Here is a 16,534-nt window from a genome sequence, read left to right as displayed (position 1 = left end):
TAACATCCACCATATTGCTGGACCATGTAACAAGAGGGCAGTTAGTGACAACAGTTCTCTTTCAAAAGACATGTCACCCACGTTATATCTAGATCAGTGCAGTTAGGAGACAAGTCATAAAGTCATTCTATTGAATTTTCTCAATAATATCACCACTCAACAGAGAAAAAAATAACAGGAGTTGTCACTGCTTAGAAAATTCAACAAAGCATGTAGAAATATGCTAGTAAGTATCTTTACCTTAAATTAGATGCCAGTTTTCTTACTGTTTCCTTGACAGATGTGCTTTGAGAAGATGTTGTCAGTGAAGAAGCAACTTTACAACCACACCTCTCAGACACTCCGGCTTTGTATCCAGAACTTGAATTTAAATCTTCCACTGGCATACTGGGCAAAAACAAGCCAAGGTTTATAATTTCTAAGTAGAAATCACATTAGATACTAATAAATTCAGAAATATTAATACACAACAAATGAGATGTTAATACACAACAAATGAAAGCTAGGACATAGATGTAATGCTGAACACTGTCATTTATGTAGTTACATAAAATCAATTCTCAGGTATAAGAATTACTATTTATTCCTGACAAATCTTGTTTCAAGGTTTTTGGGTAGCCCCAATTAAATAGAATTGGCAGTAATTTATTCTTAATAACAGTATTCATATACCATTTGCCTCTTATTTGCTGAAAGAGGCTTTTAAACCCAAGTTCTACTTTAGCCTGGGGGAAGGTAGGTACAGAAGGTAGGTCCAGAAATAAAGCAAAGTCAGCTGAAAAAAATATGTAGTCAAGATCTGGTGGAAAGAGAGCGTTCCAGGTGAAGTGTAATGATCCTGGGGGAGAAACAAGGTAGGGCTGTTGAGCGACACATGAGAAGGCCAGGGCTGCAAGGGTGGAGTGCACAGGAAGAAGAGGCAGAGAGAGGAGATGAGAGGCACTAGCCATGGGGTGGGGACTGGAGTTTATTTTAAGCAGAGCAGGTGCTACCACTGGAGGGTTTCTTCCATGGGAGTGAGGTGATCTGATTGATACATGTTTTAAAAGGATAACTGGCTGCAGCATGGAGAAGAGCTCACAATGAGGATGCAGTGTGTAGTGTGTTAATGAGCCCCAAGGCTTTCAGTACCAGGGGAACAAAAAAGCTCAAGGGGCTGGGGGACACGCAATACGGGAGGCAAAGCTGGGCAGGCAGGTAGGGGCCGGATCACGTAGGGTCTTATTTGTCAAGTGGAAAGGAGATTTTAGTAATCCCTTCATGCTAACGTCCATGAATTAAGACTGCAGCTCTAGAGAGTTTCCTATGTTTACAATGTATGGACCTTTTTAAAAAAATTGGATAATAGTTTATATCAAATGGAACATGCTTCTACTGTCAACAGTTCTTTGTCAGTAATTATACTGCCTAACTTCAGCTGATACTTCATATAAGATTAAGAACACTGTGTTATAACTAATGCTTAATTGTCTGTTAAAGAACACTCATACAATGTCTGAAGCCTATTAATTATAACCTCCTTTATGCTGAAATTTTATTAAAGAAGTCCTTCAATTTTTAAAGTTTTTTTTTTTTATTACCATTTTTGGAATGCTGGAAATTCGTGCTGGGGTGGGAGGTGGAGGGTAAAATGCACTACACCAGAGCACAGAGATTCCTCCCTGAACCTTTGTTTCTTCTTCTGCCAAATAATAATAGTGCCTGCCTCACAGAGCTGTGCTGAGGATTACATAATACATACACAGAATTTAGCTCAATGCCTGCTAACAGTAAGTGCTCAGCAGACAGTATCTCGTTATCAATGTTATTATAATCATCTTTATTATTACTACCACTACTAATGAATTTGATAAGATTCTCCCATTAAGATTGTTTTAATTGAATAATAGTTCTAACATTCATATTGTAGTTATGACTCAAAGATTATTTTTAAAAAACACAAGTTCATAAAAGCCTAGAAGTAATATATGAAATAATACACACACATGCAAAAAAACATGTTTTAGTTTTTGGATGGATTTTAAATTTCAACTCAAATTTTAATAAATAACTCTAGGTTAAAGCATCATGCATAAAATGACCTAACAACAGCACTGGGGGAAAAATTACATCATTTATTCAATCAACAAATATTATAGAATGCCAAGTCTGAGGCAGGTGCTATTCTGGACACTAAGGACACAGCGGTGAGTAAGACAGCCCCTGCCCTCGTGGAGTGAGTTAGTTTCAAGTGAAAATACAGAAAATAAGAAAGCTAGAATGTAAAGTGTTAAAAGAAATAGGTAATTGAATAAGCTACTTTAAAATAGTAATAAAGGCTCTGAAAGAAATACAGTGGGATGATACAATTTGATGGTGTGCCTTATCAGAAGTGGGGTGGGCTATTTTAGATGGAGTGTTTGGGGAAGACCTGTCAGAGGCCAGAGTTACAAAGAAGAAAAGATATGAGCCCTGTCCTGCATGAAGCTCACATGCAGAGGGAAGACAGATACTCAGACGACAACTCCACCTGACGTGAGGAGTTGTTCACACTGTGTGTCAGAACATGGTTGGTATTTAACAAATAATTACTGCAGGTGAATGAACTATGATGCAATCTGATCCCCGCAGTGGTGGCTCTGTGAACACCTGAGTCTGCCCAGGAGAATCGGGGCCCCCAAAGGAGAGAACACTTGAACTGGGAGGTGAATGAAAGGGTAACAGACCAGTACACAAGAGGGCATTCAAACCCAGGAGGTGGTGTGGAAAAAGAGGTGGAATTTTCTGATAAAACAGAACGGGAAGCAATTTTGAAAGTCTGGGAAGCAAAGTGGGAGCTAACCTGGGAGTCATGAGCACAGGGGGCTTGTGCCATGCTCAGGAGTTTCTGCCTTGTCTTAAAAGTGGTGGGGCTATGAAAGGCTTCTGAGTGGAAGAGTGGAGGGATGGGATTTGAGGATAAGAGTGACTACTCAGTCAGCAAGTGCAGGACAATAACAGCTCCTCTCCGGTTTTGTTTTGTTTTGTTTTTCTTGTACCTAACTCAGTGTGCCCCTCTGCAAAAAGAACACAGGATTCTTCCCAGCAACACTGGGTCTGAATGCTTGGAAAGCAGCTTAGATAGATTTGGAGCAGCATGCAGATAAGAATCTGCTTCCTTGCAAACATTTTTTTTTCATTCTATTGGATAAACAAAATATTCAGCTTCTATTTAAAAGTGACAAGAGTCTCATGTCAAGAAAATTCTAGCATACGATGATTATTGCACATATGTATGGCCATAAGATAACGAGCCACACAAAGAAAATCAGCTCATGATTTCATAGTCATACATATATGTGACATTTTTAGTTCTTTGACTATATTACAATAATTTGAATTAGCTGCTTTCTGTGAGCAGGAAGTTAAGCCTGTTCCATTTCATAATTCCCAAATCCTCACAAAAGAAAATGAAAAAGGGTAAGAAATCTAGTGTATTCTATTCTTTTCTGTCTCCTTTGTAAAATTTGGTTCCACTCTTAATTGCCTTTGCTTGTTGCTATTATTTTCTTTCTTCTTGTATTTAAACATTGATAATTACTTTTCAACAGTATAACTGTACTCCCTTGGAATTTGTATAGTTGCAGTACACTCACCTTTCCCAGTCAGGTGATGAAGGGTTTCTCTTTATTTCTGGAGTATCACTGCACAGCTCCTGTTTTTCTTCAAAAGAACACAGACAAAATGAAGAAAATCAATCACATTTTGGCGATTACACAATGAAGTGAACTGAAAGAAGTGTTAGCAGTTCATTAACAGCTTGTATATAATTTGGTTTTGTATTCAAACACTCTTTTGTAAAACTGCACCAATATGTTCTTAAGGCAATTTATAATAACCTCTTAATAAAGAATCCAAGAGCCTCTGTAGTGTGTTTTTTGTAATTTCTTTTTTTTTTTTTTTTTTTTTTTTTTGCGGTATGCGGGCCTCTCACTGTTGTGGCCTCTCCCGTTGTGGAGCACAGGCTCCAGACGCGCAGGCTCAGCAGCGGCCATGGCTCACGGGCCCAGCCGCTCCGCGGCATGTGGGATCTCCCCGGACCGGGGCACGAACCCATGTCCCCTGCATTGGCAGGCAGACTCTCAACCACTGCACCACCAGGGAAGCCCTGTAATTTCTTTTTAATAATGCTTATTTTCTGCTATTGCTGTGCACGGGATGACTAATGGGAAATGTTCAGTGTCCCTCCTCTCAGCAGCCTCTGCTGAGACAACCACTTGTCTTCCCCCAGTGTCTTACTCTCTTCCATTTTGAGTTCAGGTTCAAAGACATCCTGACAGATTCCAATCAGAAATGTGCCTCTAGGAGAGAGCAGAACTTTAAAGCAGAAAGAGACCTACAGTCATCGAGTTAATCTTCTCACTCAGGGAACTTCAGAATCCGAGGTTCAGAGAGGTTAGTGATTTGTTTACAGTCCATAGAACAGCAGAAATGCTTTGATCCCCTCGGATTGGTTTCAAGAGTGTCTTGGGGGGAGTGTAAGAAATAAGTCAATGTGTTCTTCTTCCAGCTGTCTCTAGAATTCTTTGTGAGAACTGTGATCTTGTTCCACCAAGTAAACCCTTGCCAATAAGTTTAGGGCCACTGAAGGCCAAGGGGAACAGGAGAGCAACAAGGAAAGTTTTGGATGGTGAGTAAATGGCTGAGGACCTGCCTGACTCCTCTAAGGAAACATAAAAGAGAATAGACAGAGAGGTTTTCCAAGCACACTGCAGGCACAGTTGATTTTGCTCATGATCTGCATGCAAAGTAAAATTTCTTAACCCATTAGCCAACTAATTCATAATTACAGTCATTTGAAAATATTTCACAATTTGTTCCTTCCAAATCCAGGATGAGTATTTGAAATTAAATATTAATTTTAGGATCAAAATTGTATTAACAGTTTTTTCATTACAATTTGGAAATCCAACAGGCACATACTTGAAGGCATGTTAACAGTTTGAAACGTCTATAAAAGACTGGCTTTAAAATTAAGAGACCCTTACAAAAGAAATCTTGATTGTGGAATAGCTAATTATCCTAGTTATGATGAAAAAGAAAAAGTGTGATTCCTTATGGACCTCACTAATGGGTTCAAATATAAAGATGTGAATGAATGACTGATTAGGTTACCTAAGCAACGAAGGATAAAAGAAGGGAGAGCTTACAACCAAGAGTGAACACGAAATGATGGCATAGATCAACACAAAAACAACTGGAAATTATGGAGTCAAAATGAACTGAGACCTGTTTAGGAGACTAAGAAAGGCTTTAAATCTTATTTCAGAATAAGAAGATGACAATGAAAATAATGGTCCTGCTGCTTAGGCCCAATGGTATAATTTTACAATAAAGGAGACAATGGTATAATAATAATGTAACACATAATAAAAGAATTCTACTACTAATAATGAATGGACACTAAGAAAATAAAATTTTCTGAGTCTAGCTTGTTTCCAGCTTCTCTATGCAGGGAAATTGTCTTTAGATTGAATATTATCAGATGGCAACTTTATGCTTAAAAGAAGCTCAAGTCTCTCACCTAAGACAAATTACATCCCATGGACATGAAGGAACTAATAAATGCGTTTGTTGAACTATTCTTAGTGATCTCAGAGGAATCATGCAAAATAGGGAAAGAACTAAAATGACTGAAAACAGAGGAATGTCATCGTAATTTTCAAAAATAGTTTCTGAAAATTATAGACCTGATATCAATCGTCAGCAAATTTCTAAGTAGAATTCAATGAGGGGGTGACATACGTCCACTGTTGGAATTTCAGGCAGTGAGGTAGTACTGGGGGAAGTGCGCTCAGGCAGGAAGTGTCCCCCTGCCCCTCCAAAATGTGTGAGGTTGGCAGCTCACTCTCTACCCACCTCTCCTCCCACTATTGGAACAACAGATTTAATTTTTTTAAATCCGAACTGCTACCAAACTTCTGATCTATATCCTACATAAGATATGTCGCATAAGTCATACTGAAAAAGACTCAAGACATTACAGCTAATATATGTAAACTGAATTCTTTTTTTACCTTTTTCCATAAGAGAAACTTCCATTTCTTCTTGTTGCAGTGAAACATCAGTGTCACTTTTATCTAAAACCTGAAAAACAAGCTCTGTATTTAAAGCTGTACAAAAAAAAAAGGACGTATAGTAAGGTGCAAAAATGACCTTGAACATCAATGCCTGTATCAGAGAGAGACCATAAAGTTGCCAGGATAGTTTAGGGACATGTTATGAAGGGAGACAATCATACGTGTTGTCAAAAATTATACTGGTGTGCAGCTCAAGGATGGTTGCATTATAACTGTCATGTCTATCATTTCTTTAGTGGGATTTTTACATTTCTACCAATATTTGCATAGATATTTTAAAAAAATCCATATCTTATATGGATGTAACAGTGACTCTCACACATGGGTCAAGTGTTTGATCACCAGGAGTGGAGCTTCTGCTGCTTTGAGAAGGACTGTCACACCCCTGCTGCTGCAGAGCAGACACAGAGAATGAGCTCAACATCAGCGCGATGAGAACTTTGAGGAGGTCGGGGCCTGATGAGGAAGAACATGGGGATGGGGCTGGGGAGCACACCTGGGAAGTTGAGGGAAGGGACACCTTGTCTTTTGACAGAATCTCAGGAAATCTGCTTAAAATGAGTTGCAGAGCCTTAATGTGTTGAATGTAGGGGCCAGGAGGGTTGGTGGTACCTACAGTGAGGGGATGTGTGTGTGTGTGTGGTGTTCAGGATGTGGGCCAAGGGGGTTTCGGAGAGGTTGTGGGGTGGAATATGGCAATCAGAAGCCAGGTCCCCCATCGCCTTGGGAACCCTGTCAGCCTATTTTACAAGGCTCAAGCAAAAGAAACTTACATTTTGGGAATGCACTTCTTTAGATCAGAGACACACACACACACACACACACAGAGAGAGAGAGAGAGAGAGAGAGAGAGAGAGAGAGAGAGAGAGAGATGGAGTTTGTTTATGCGACCCAGGAAAACAGATGCGGAAGCTCCTTTCACGTATTTTTAAGTATCTGAGAAGGTGGGGCAAAGGCAGTTAAAAAAGGAATCTGAAGAAGACAGGGTAAAGCAAAAGCTCTGTCTGCTCCTTGATCTGAAGACCCCTGAACACGTGCTGAGACACACTGGGCTCCTGACTCCATCACCTGGTGTGAGGTGTAGAGCTGTCAGTTTTCTGGAGCTTACCCATTGTGTGTATCCTTCGCCTTTCATTGCCCCCTCTAAACTGCTAAACAAACGTGGGATGGGGAGGCTATCAACCCTCCCTTTCTCCCCTCCCAGGAAACAAAGGCATATATTTTACATGGCATTCTGGAAACTGTGCTCTGTCAGGAAGCAGGTTAAATGGACACACATGTAACCTAGCAACGAAAGAACTGTGAGGCCGTCCATCACCGTCATTTTCTATTTTACCCAAATTAAGAGAAAGCAAGCCTTGTAGGTAGGGGGAAACAAATAAAACTGATTCTAAGCTACTTTGGTCCATTTCAAAATATTTTTATTCTTATACTGTAAATAAATTCATGTCCCAGTAAGTAAATAAAATGCATATATATATATATATATTTTTAACATCTTTATTGGAGTATAATTGCTTTACAATGTTGTGTTAGTTTCTGCCGTATAACAATGTGAATCAGCTATATGTATACATATATCCCCATATCCTCTTCCTCTTGTGTTTCCCTCTCACCCTTCCTATCCCACCCCTCTAGGTGGTCACAAGGCACCGAGATGATCTCCCTGTGCGATGCAGCTGCTTCCCACTAGCTATCTGTTTTACATTTGGTAGTGTATACATGTCAATGCTACTCTCTCACTTCATCCCAGCTTACCTCCTCCTCCCTGCGTCCTCAAGTCGCAGGACAGAAATGCATATATTTTTAAAGTTCATTTTGCAAAATGACTTTAAAATGGTATCTTATTTATTTCTGATGTAACATAAAATCTAAAGTTTTCTCCTGATGTGTTGATATGTAAGGAAAAGCTCCATACTTTGTGTCTCTCCTTTGAAATGAATATTTTTTGACCAGTTTATAAGCAGCATAGACTATTTCCTACCACAGTTAACAGCAGCCACAAGATAAGCTCATGAGAAGAACTACTTAACGCCTTTAGTAATAACCACTTTGTAATAATCTATGATGATCCTGCTCAGGATGTGTTCATTTTCTTTGGTAACTTCTCCTTATGATGGAAAGCAGACAAGATAAAAGTATCCAAGCTTAACAAAAATGACAGCACTCCCAGCAGGGAACTCCTGGTGGCGGTATTATTAACACAGCCTCTTGAAATTAGTTTTGCAGTTTATTGTTTGGTTCTCTGCTTTGAGCTCTGCCATGTGAGGGCTGTTTCCATGAGGGTCAGATATGTTCCCCTCACCCCAAAAGTGTTACTTACACGAAGCTTTACCGTCTCTATTGCAGGAGAGATTTCCTTCTTTTCTTTTCCTTTCTTTTATTTCCTTTATTCTTTGGCATAGTAATGTTTAAAATATTTTGGATAAACAATTCACAGCCTACAGCATCTCCTTTTAAATGACACTATGTAAATATCTGAGTTCATAGGATGCCGTCTTTTTTTTACAATGTACTTGCAGCTTTGAAGGTCTGGATTTTTTCAAGTTGAGACAAGAAAACATGCAGTTGTCTTTTCAATGACACTATTTGTGTATTTTGATACTTGTGAAGCTCCTTCACATATATTACTTCATTTCATTATAGAAATGCTCTCCAGCCACTTAGGCTTAACTGTGTCTCATACTCTGCAGTTTGAGGATATCGTTTTCCTAAGACTGTACTTCGGTCATGAAATAGATAATACTTCCCACACAGTAAATGAGATTACAGTTAAGTCTTAACAAGGGGTTTAGATACCTTGATTAAAATTATGTTAACTATGAGTAGAGTGGGATTTGTGAACTCTCCAAGGCATGCAAAGGATCAGCAATAATACCACATGCTCAATTCTGTGAAGTATCTATTTAAGAGGATAAATAAATCATAAATAAGTTAGCGAGAGGAAAAAGAGCATACCATAGTCAACTGTGTAACACTTTTCTCATTCAACCCGCATTAAGGAGCTTAAGAACTGGTTGAGATCACTTTGTCTGGCTTCTTTCCTTCTGCTTCTTTGCCCCTCCACACAGACCCCAAACATTTTATTAAGGACCCATAAAGGCTACCAGTTCTTGCCCTCCTGCCAAGTTCAAAGGCCCTTCCTGTTTTCACTCTTCCATGGTTAACATTATGTTCTAGGCGCCTCCCTTTTGTTCATTAATTTATTCAGTAAAACTGAGTTCCCAGTTGGAGTCAGACACTGTTATGATGAAGACTATGAAGCTTATTTTCTAGTGAGGGAGAAAGATATTAAATAAATAAAAAGATGGATATGTAATCATGTAAATTCTTTGAAGAAAAACATCACAGGTAAGAGAAGGAGAATGACCTGGGTTACCCAACTGCCTCTCTGGGGTCACTGTAATCTTCCACACCCTCCTTTCTCCAGGTCTTTGAGTTGCTGTTGATTTGTTTATTCCCCTCAACTTTTTTCTAGTCTTTCCTCAAGCATCTCCCCTCAGTTGGGCCCTTGCTTGTCCCCTCTATATAAAATTGCTCTCACTCTCACCACACCCACACTGACACTTCCTGTCCCCTTCCTCTGCTCTATTTCTCTCCTTAGCACTTATGATTGTCTACCATGCAACATGTTTTCCTTATTTATCTTGTCTATTGTCTGATTTCCCCGCTAGAATGGAAGCACCATGAAGACAGGGAGGAGTGCCTAATTTTTTCCTGCTGTATCCCCAATGTCTAGGACAGTAACTGATGCTCCATATACTCACAGAATAAAAGAAAGTTGAACCGCTAGTCAAGAAAATCCACGTGTGTTGCTGGTGGTAGGGAGTAGTGGAGTCCAGGCATTATGAACAACAAAGGAAGAGGCTGTGAAGGAAAAATAAGCTTAGGGTGTTGGAGGCCAAGGAAGGTGAGGGTGACTAGAGTACAGTGAGAGAAGGAATGAATTATAGGCAGTGAGGACAGCAAGGAAGTCAGGCCAGGTCATGTAGGGCCTTGCAGGGCACTATATTTCATTCTAAGTGTGAGCAGAAGCCATTGGAGGGTTCACCTCTTACACTGTTGGTGGGAATGTAAATTGTCACAGCCACTATGGAGAACAGTATGGAGGTTTCTCAAAACACTAAAAATAGAGTTGCCATATGCTCCATGAATCCCACTCCTGGGCATATATCCAGACGAAACTATTATTCGAAAAGATACATGCACCCCTATGTTCATAGCAGCACTATTCACAACAGCCAAGACATGGAAACAACCTAAATGTCCATCGACAGAGGAGTGGATAAAGAAGATGTGGTACATATATACAATGGAATACTACTCAGTCATCAAAAAGAATAAAATAATGCCATTTGCAGCAACATGGATGGACCTAGAGATTATCATATACTAAGTGAAGTAAGTCAGAAAGAGAAAAATACCATATGATATCACTTATATGTGGGATCTAAAGTATGATAAAAATCAACATATCTATGAAACAAAAACAGACTAACAGACATACAGAACAGACTTGTGGTTGCCAAGGGGGAGGAGAGGGAAGGAAAGGGAATTGGGGATCAGTAGATGCAAACTAGTATATACAGGATGGATAAACAACAAGATCCTATTGTATAGCACAGAGGACTATATTCAATACCCCGTGACAAACCATAATGGAAAAGAATATGAAAAAGAATATATGGGGGGCTTCCCTGGTGGTGCAGTGGTTAAGAATCTGCCTGCCAATGCAGGGGACACAGGTTTGAGTCCTGGTTCAGGAAGGTCCCACATGCCGTGGAGCAACTAAGGCCATGTGCTACAACTACTGAACCTGCACTCTAGAGCCTGTGAGCCACAACTACTGAGTCTGTGAGCCACAACTACTGAAGCCCACGTGCCTAGAGCCTGTGTACCGCAAAAAAGAGTAGCCTCCACTTGCCACAACTAGAGAAAGCCTGCGCACAGCAACGAAGACCCAACACAGCTAAAAATAAATAAATCAAACAAATAAATTTAAAAAAGAAGAATATATGTATATATGTATAACTGAGTCACTTTGCTGTAACAAAGAAATTAATACAACATTGTAACTCAATTATACTTCAATAAAAATTAAAAAAAGAAGCCAGTGGAGGGTTCTAAGTAGGAGAATAGCATAATCTGACTTATATTTTGGATGGGATACTCAGATTTTTAGACTGTGGAGGCCAAAAGAAGCAGTGAAATCATTTATAGGGCTACTGCTAGAATCCTGGTAAGAAATGTTAGTGAATTGGCCAGGTGGGTAGCTGTGGAGGGGGTAGAACAGAGTATGTGTTTGAAGATTGATTCAGCAAGATTGGCTGATGGGTTGAGTGCAGGGTGTGAAAGGAGAGAAATTCAGGTGTTGGCCCGAGCCACTGTGAGTGATGGCATTATTTACTGAGATGGGGAAGCAGGAAGAAGTCCCTTGGAATTCTTTCCTCTCTTGATTTTGATAACCTTCTGTGTCCCAACTCTTCCTGGGTAATTATTATTTTTCCCTCAAAGAAAATGTTCCCTCAAAGAAAATTTCAGGGGGTTAAATTATCACCCTTATGCAAACAATGGCTTCCCAGCATCATCCACCCTAACTTCTCATCTGTGCCCCAGTTATCTCCAACTGACTTCAGGACACTTACCCTTGAATATCTTGCTGAACTTCAAATCCTCAGTCTCACCTTTGCCCGCTTAGATTCCTCTGGTCCAGTCCTCTTTCTATTTGTAAGAACATTTTCAGTCCAGATTGTGCCATCTCAAAACTGCTGTCACTGCTTAGTCTACCATATGCCTTCCCAAGTTGTGCTATGTTTCTTCAACATGTTTCACTTTTCCTTGTCTTCTTGTACTACAATCTCCAGGCAGCAGCACCCTACTTGATTTTTTTGTCTTTAGTTTCTCTTCTTTCCAGTATTGCTTCATTATCACAACATTTTCATAACACAAAGAATTAATTCTTTAGACAAAAATCTCCACGATTAAATGTTCCTTCTCAAAACTTGCCTACAGGTCCTGACTACTTTCTCCCTCAAGTACAAACCCTTTTCTGGTATTTAAAACTCTTTTCAATGTGATTCTAAGATATCTGGAGATATTAATAAACATTCTCTATAATAACCAAAAAGTTCTCTTCAGAATTCCCTGTAACCACTAGGTAGACTTCTGCCTCCATACCTTTGCCCACATAGTTCTCTCTACCTGAAATACATTCTTTCCTCCTTTTCTTATGTCTTTCCCACTTTTTAAGACAAGTATAAGTCATACTCTTTCCAAAATGTCTATTTTATTTACTCTCGCACATACTGATTTCTTCCTTTCTCTGAAAAAGTATTAACAGTAAATTACAAAGAGTTTTAATTATTTTTAATAGCCAAGCCTCATATCTACGGGATCCAGATAAGACTGGGATCCTGTAGTAGCCTTGATTCTTGCCATGACACTTCAAAACAGAATTCAACACTTGGGTCCACCTCCCAAAAAGAAATCCAACTGTACAAAGCATTAATAAATATACAGATTTTACTGAAAATTGTGTTGAGAAATGGAGGAAATAGTTACACAAGGCAAAAATCAGCTTAAAATCACCATGAAGCAGGTCTACTTTACTTTGTCAATTGTTAGCCTACTCATCTCTCTCTACAAACCTTCCCCTCCAGACTCTCCAATGCTGCAGCACCAGTGTTTTTCTGCTTGTGTGATTACATCCTTTCTCCTTCCTCCCACCCCTTCCCACAAACACAGGGTCACTCTCTAGCTCTACCTTTTCTTCCACAAAGCAATGCCACTCTCTCAATTTTCATTCTTTACTCCCATCTCCTAGCCTACCCAAAGCTGAATTTTCCTTCTTTGGAATTACAAAGGTGTGTTTTAAAAATGTTTTTTCTGGGGACTTCCCTCATGGGTCCAGTGGTTAAGACTTCACCTTCCAATGCAGGGGCTGTGGGCTCAATCCCTGGTCAGGGAGCTAAGATCCCACATGCCTCGTGGCCAAAAAACCAAAACATAAAACAGAAGCAATGTGGTAACAAATTCAATAAAGACTTTAAAAAAATGATTCACATCAAAAAAAATCTTTAAAAAAATGTTTCTTGTAACACAAGGAATTATTTTCATTCTGTCACAAATCATCCCATTAATTCTCATAATAACCTTGAGAGTCGGTAATATTATTATTCCCCTTCTATAGAAAAGAAAACAGAAGACCATAAGTTGATACAACTGACATGTGGCATGCAGGTCTGAATGTGAACCTGGGTCGATCTGTCAGAGTTCAGAGCCTGTCTCCTTACCATAAAATAATGCTAACTCATGGTTTTGTAGAATTGTCTTCCAATTTTTCTGCTCCTTTAGAGAAGAGATCATTTTTTTTTTTTGGTGTCCTTCAAAATCTCTAACATAGTACTGTTCAGTAAATGTGTCTTGAATTGGTGCATGGTTGCTGATAGTTCACCCACTAGCACTTGAATATTTAGATTCATTATAAATTGCCCAGGAGATTTTCCTTTAAGTCAGGGGATGTATCACATATTGTCTTTGTATCTGTAAGTCTGTTGGTGAGTTGATGGATGATGCTATGGAGGATGAGTATAGGCAATTCTTCCTCCAGAGCCCTTGGGGCAGCTCTAGTTTATATCTCATAAGGGGGCTGCTCTGTCTGTGAAAGTTCTGATACTGTTAGCAACCATCACAGGACGATACAGGTTCATATAGAGGCAATGGTAACATCATCAACCAGGAAAATTGACTAATAAATGTCTTGCTTTTGAAATTAAGGCAACTTTAATCATCAGAAATCATGTTAGTGCAATATCAATGCAGTTTCCCATTTAAAAAAAATTTCTGTTAGGAGTCAGAAAAATTTGCGTATTTAGGGTGGATGCAGCTGATTTAGGTACTGACTATGCAGGTTATTTGCTTTTCTTCTTTCTTCACCTCTTTTGGGTTACTGAGTCACCTTTTCACTTTCATTGTTATATAGTACTGATACCAAAACAGGGTACTTACTGTTGTTTTTTGTTTGTCTGTTTGTTTGTTTGGCGGTTTGGGGTGTTTGTTTTTGGCTACCACAGAACATAAACCTAGACACTGGAAACTCATCAGCTCTTCCAGACATTCCTCAGCTTTTGTAACATACCACAGAGGCCCCATCAATGACCCCAGGGATTCAGAGTGCGTTGATGCCTTTCCTGAGCTGGCATCAGCTTCTTTTGAAAGATGCCCTAAAGAGCTAACCAGATGTAGTTGGTAAAGGGTTATTAGCTCATGCCAAAACAGGAAGATGGTTCCATCCATTCATTCCTTTATTCATCAATCTTTCTTCAGCCCCAGAAAGTATCACACTCTGGACTAGATGCTGGAGGTTACACCTTTCAGAGTAAACGCCAGAGACTCCATTGCCAAACTCTTAAAATACATCTGTCAGTGGTGATCTGGCCATTGCATTTTTTAAATGTCTTCAGATTGGGAAAATGAAATGAATCCATCTGCCAGTCTTCTCCTGAGGCCAGGTGCAAGGCAAAAAAGACCTAAATGACCACAGAGGACAAAAGGGCCAAAGCCAGTCCAACCAAAAAGGTAGTATGGTTCCTGGTTATTAAACAGGCAGGTCCAACCTGACTTAAAATAACCACACCCATAGATATTCTTTCACTGCCTTAGCAACTGATATTCAGAGCAGAAACTGAAAGAAGATTATTATAAAATATGGAAAAACAACAAATACTAGTATAGGAAAAAGGTAAATGTTGCTTCATATGAGAGTCAGAAAATCTGCATAATGTCAACTTGGAGTACATGCTTCACCAAGTTGAACAAAAGCATGCCCATGTGTAAGAAAAAGTTAGTACTTTCATCGGTCTGACTTACGTCTCAGAATATTTTTCCTGCTCAATTTCTCTAACTTATTGTTGGCATTGGTAATTTTATTCCCCTGGTGTTCCTGCATTTTGAAGCATTCTCCCAATTGATCATCTGCTTGCCTGACCATCTGCTATGGTTTGGCAACCTAATTTTCCCAGTCACCTTTCAGAATAGATCCTCCAGGATGTCTATTCTGTGTAGTCATTTCTTACATCTCAACTGGTGACATAACTTGAGACTGCTTACCTCTTTGACAAGATGCTTGGGAATCTAGTCCCACTGCTTCATTTTTATTTTTATTGCTTCTATTAAGCATGGTACAGTGACAGCTGATCATACTGCATTACTCTGAGGGGCACTGGGGTCCTACGGAGCTCATATGTCAAATTTTTGCCTGGAGTAAAGTTGAAGTGCCAATTTATCACATAGCAGTGCACAAGGAGTTTTTAATTGAACTTAGACAAACCCTTAATTACAACAGTACCACAGGGCATTGCTCCAGTAAAGCAGAGCTGTAGCAAGCTTCACTCAGATGTTGATTCCCCTGACATCTGTAAGGGGTGCAGAAAAGAATTTCTACTTCCTCCCCATCTGGGGTTAACTGGGACATATTTGAACTTTACACACGGGTTTGTAAATGCTTGAGACAGAAACAGTTCAGAACATCCAGTATTCATTAAAAGAGAGGGTAGGGCATGTGTTTTGAGATGGAAGATGGGAAATAATAGTATTTTCTGGAGGCCAAGGGTCAGGAGACACCAGCTCATGGGAGGGGTTGGTGCTATGGTTATGACCGCAGCCATATTACTAGACTCATAATCTTGGGCAAGGAGAAGACTCTCCTTTCCAGGAATCATCCCTGAGATGATGATCTTGATGGTTCCTATGTGATTCTAGGTTGACTGGAAAGAAAAGAGTCAGATACTGAGCACAAAAGAACATTACTGTGCAGGTCAGATTTGGGGTGAATAAGGTCAGAAATGGGCTAATGGGAAGTTAGCTTAATCTGGGCAAGGAGTGGATGATGGCCTGATTGTTTTTTAAACGAATTCAAGACTCTTGGCTGGAGAATGCCCATCTATGAAACTTTGGAAACCTGTCTAAGCCAAAATATTCAAATCCGCACCCCTGAGAAAAGTGTATTTGTGCATTCCAACCCACCTGTGTGCAATGGGCTGAATTGATGTGGGGGTCAGCCCATGCAGATGGGCAATAAAGGGAGAAGTCACAATGAGGAGTGGTTAAGAAAGTGGGAGCTGAGGTTGAACAGCTAGGGTTTAAGGTGACCAGTTCCTGACTGTGATCCTGAGCGAGTCTATTTTCTTCCTCTGTAAAATGGGGATGAAAAGAGAATGTACCCCTCAGGTTATTAAAAGGATTAGATGAGATGATACATGTGAAGAATAGCAGCTGAATTTCATCGCAGCCACATTGAAAAAGGAAAGGCTAACTCCACTAAAACACACATGCACGCACACACAGAGTAGAATTTCAGAAAAATACAATTTTGCAGGAGCTGAGATAATAAATTGGGATCGCACTAGTTGCCCTGAAATGGGGGACGGAATGGTAGC

General features: G+C 39.7%; 1 protein-coding gene across 1 annotated transcript in view; it reads right to left on the bottom strand.

The window, feature by feature from the left end:
* MORC1 (MORC family CW-type zinc finger 1) overlaps positions 1–16,534 on the bottom strand; it is a gene marked incomplete at its 3' end in the record, with an annotated part of 191,442 nt that overhangs the window by 25,437 nt on the left and 149,471 nt on the right. The window contains exons 20-22 of the mRNA XM_082626190.1: positions 6,036–6,105; positions 3,615–3,681; positions 241–387 (exon numbers count right to left, since the gene is read on the bottom strand). Of these exons, the coding sequence (XP_082482316.1) occupies positions 241–387; positions 3,615–3,681; positions 6,036–6,105 (284 nt within the window). The remainder of the gene's footprint in view (positions 1–240; positions 388–3,614; positions 3,682–6,035; positions 6,106–16,534) is intronic.

This window comes from Mesoplodon mirus (assembly GCF_964341445.2).
Source record: "Mesoplodon mirus genome assembly, chromosome: 6".
NCBI classification, from domain to species: Eukaryota; Metazoa; Chordata; class Mammalia; order Artiodactyla; family Ziphiidae; genus Mesoplodon; species Mesoplodon mirus.
Note: the sequence above shows the minus strand (reverse complement) of the source record. Positions and strands in the feature narration are given on the sequence as shown.